Source organism: Tachysurus vachellii, chromosome 20, assembly GCF_030014155.1.
Source record: "Tachysurus vachellii isolate PV-2020 chromosome 20, HZAU_Pvac_v1, whole genome shotgun sequence".
Taxonomy (NCBI): Eukaryota; Metazoa; Chordata; class Actinopteri; order Siluriformes; family Bagridae; genus Tachysurus; species Tachysurus vachellii.
Window position 1 is genome coordinate 20,848,478 of NC_083479.1, and position 2,500 is coordinate 20,850,977.

At 43.2% G+C, this 2,500-nt stretch overlaps 1 protein-coding gene across 1 annotated transcript in view; it reads left to right on the forward strand.

The window, feature by feature from the left end:
- Positions 1 to 2,500, forward strand: part of si:ch211-243g18.2 (uncharacterized protein LOC559906 homolog) — a 10,710-nt gene that overhangs the window by 2,856 nt on the left and 5,354 nt on the right. The window contains exons 3-4 of the mRNA XM_060896059.1: positions 1,193 to 1,275; positions 1,694 to 1,850. Coding sequence (XP_060752042.1) covers positions 1,193 to 1,275; positions 1,694 to 1,850 — 240 coding nt within the window. The remainder of the gene's footprint in view (positions 1 to 1,192; positions 1,276 to 1,693; positions 1,851 to 2,500) is intronic.

Genomic DNA, 2,500 nt, shown 5'->3' on the forward strand with positions numbered 1-2,500 from the left:
TGACGTGACCGGCTTCCAGATCCCTTTAATAAAAATCTCACGTTTCTTAAGTACACAATATATCACATAAAGGTGTCATTTTTTGTTCTTTACTTGGCTTTACAATTTTGTAGCCACTAAAATTAGCTGGGGGGGCACGGTGTCTTAGTGGTTATCACGTTCGCCTCACACCTCCAGGGTCAGGGGTTCGATTCCCACCTCCCCCTTGTGTGTGTGGAGTTTGCATGTTCTCCCCGTGCCTCGGGGGTTTCCTCCGGGTACACCAGGTTTCCTCCCCGGTCCAAAGACATGCATGGTAGGTTGATTGGCATCTCTGGAATATTGTCCGTAGTGTGTGAGTGTGTGAGTGAATGAGAGTGTGTGTGTGCCCTGCGATGGGTTGGCACTCCGTCCAGGGTGTATCCTGCCTTGATGCCCGATGACGCCTGAGATAGGCACAGGCTCCCCGTGACCCGAGGTAGTTCGGATAAGTGGTAGAAGATGAGTGAGAGAGAGTGAGTGAGTAAAATTAGCTGTAAGATGAGATCATGGTCTTGAAGCTCAAAATGTTTCGCTCTTCATCTGATTTAGTAGCAAAAATGAGATTCGATTAGATTCATTTGTAATGTAATTGAACAGAGAAGAACTGATGAGATGGACAACTGCAAAATATCTGACAGTGATTAAAGTCTCAGAGTGTGAACGCTGCTACCATGCTAGCTGTGATGAAGGAACATAAACCAAACAGACCAAAGAAATCTCACGTTTATCTAAAAAAAAGTCACAGGTTCATCGTAAGAGGATCTTCACTGTCTAATCTGACATAAAGAACTGGCATTTTCACGCCGTCTGCTACTGACCTGCTAACATCTCATACGTCCTGCTGAAATCATGTGGTTACTCTGCAGGAAACGTAAACATCTGTTCATATATATCCAAACCATTGTTCCTTCACCGTGAATCATTCTGCACGCCGAGGTCTTGGTTAATGATTACTCACGCCTTAATCTCTACTCTCTAGATCGAGTGGTTACTTGTTAACATGAAGAATGTTGACTTTAATTACAGTAAAAGTTGAAAGAAAGAAAGAAAGAAAGAAAGAAAGAAAGAAAGAAAGAAAGAAAGAAAGAAAGAAAGAAAGAAAAGTGAAAAAACTGGTCTCCAGTTGTGATGCCATTATATTTCAAAACCCAATTTTCCCCCTGATGTCCAGGTCAGGAAGAGGACTCTGGAGAACGCTCGCATCATGCTGGAGATTGACAACGCCAAGCTGGCTGCAGATGACTTCAGAATCAAGTGAGTGAGGGGATGAAAGTTCTGCCTTAGACAAATCTACATTCTTAGAAAAATGTGGGTTCCTCAAGGGTTCTTTGGATGTGGTTCTTTAAAACGGACAAGCTGGAGAACTTTTTAGGGTTCCCCTAAGGTTCTTCGGGAAGTTAGGAGCGATTTAAAGCATTCCTTGAAACGGATTAGTTGAGGAACACATTTTCTGGCAAGGAGTGGACAAGGAGGACCAGGTGAAAGGGGCTACTTAAAGGTTCTTTGGATAGTTTTGAGTTCTTTCCCTACAATAGACAAGCTGAAGGAACATTATATATTATAGATCATTTGACACTGTAGATTAGGAATGTCCTGAACACGACACATGTTCCTTAAATAAAAAGCATTTAAGTGAACGTGATGGATGTTGAAGGCTCTGTTTATGTTCCAGATGGGAGACTGAGAGTGCTATGTGTCAGTCAGTAGAGAGGGACTGTGTGGCTCTGAAAAAGGCCAAGACTGACCATGATCAGATCATCGCTACGCTACGAGGAGATCTGGACAGCCTGAAAGAGGAGCTCTACTTCCTCAAGAAGAACCATGAGGAGGTACGTTCTCTATGAAATGCCAGTAGGAATCCAGATGTTATCACACTCTTACACTTGCCTTTGTCTGTAACTTTAATTCATTTCTAAGATACAAGACCTCAGTGACAGCAGAGTGGTTTTAAAATATCCCAATCTGGCAACATTATAAGCATGGGGAAGAGTGATTCCTGCCCCTGTGGGCTTCTAGCGCAGGTCCCATTTTGGCCAATAAGTGCAATAACAACTCCATGGAGATCAATTACATCATATATATAAAAGGTGTCTCAGAAGAGCTGCTTTGTGCTTTAATGGAATTTAAAATGTATGAAGTTGTGAAAGAGAACTGAAGGATTAACATTTATTGATAACTCTTATAGAGTTCATTTCTAAAAATAAATAAATAAATAATTTACAATATAGGAGGGCACGGTGTCTTAGTGGTTAGCACGTTCACCTCACACCTCCAGGGTTGGGGGTTCGATTCCCACCTCCACCTTGTGTGTGTGGAGTTTGCATGTTCTCCCCGTGCCTCGGGGGTTTCCTCCGGGTACTCCGGTTTCCTCCCCGGTCCAAAGACATGCATGGTAGGTTGATTGGCATCTCTGGAAAATTGTCCGTAGTGTGTGAGTGCGTGAGTGAATGAGAGTGTGTGTGTGTGTGCCCTGTGATGG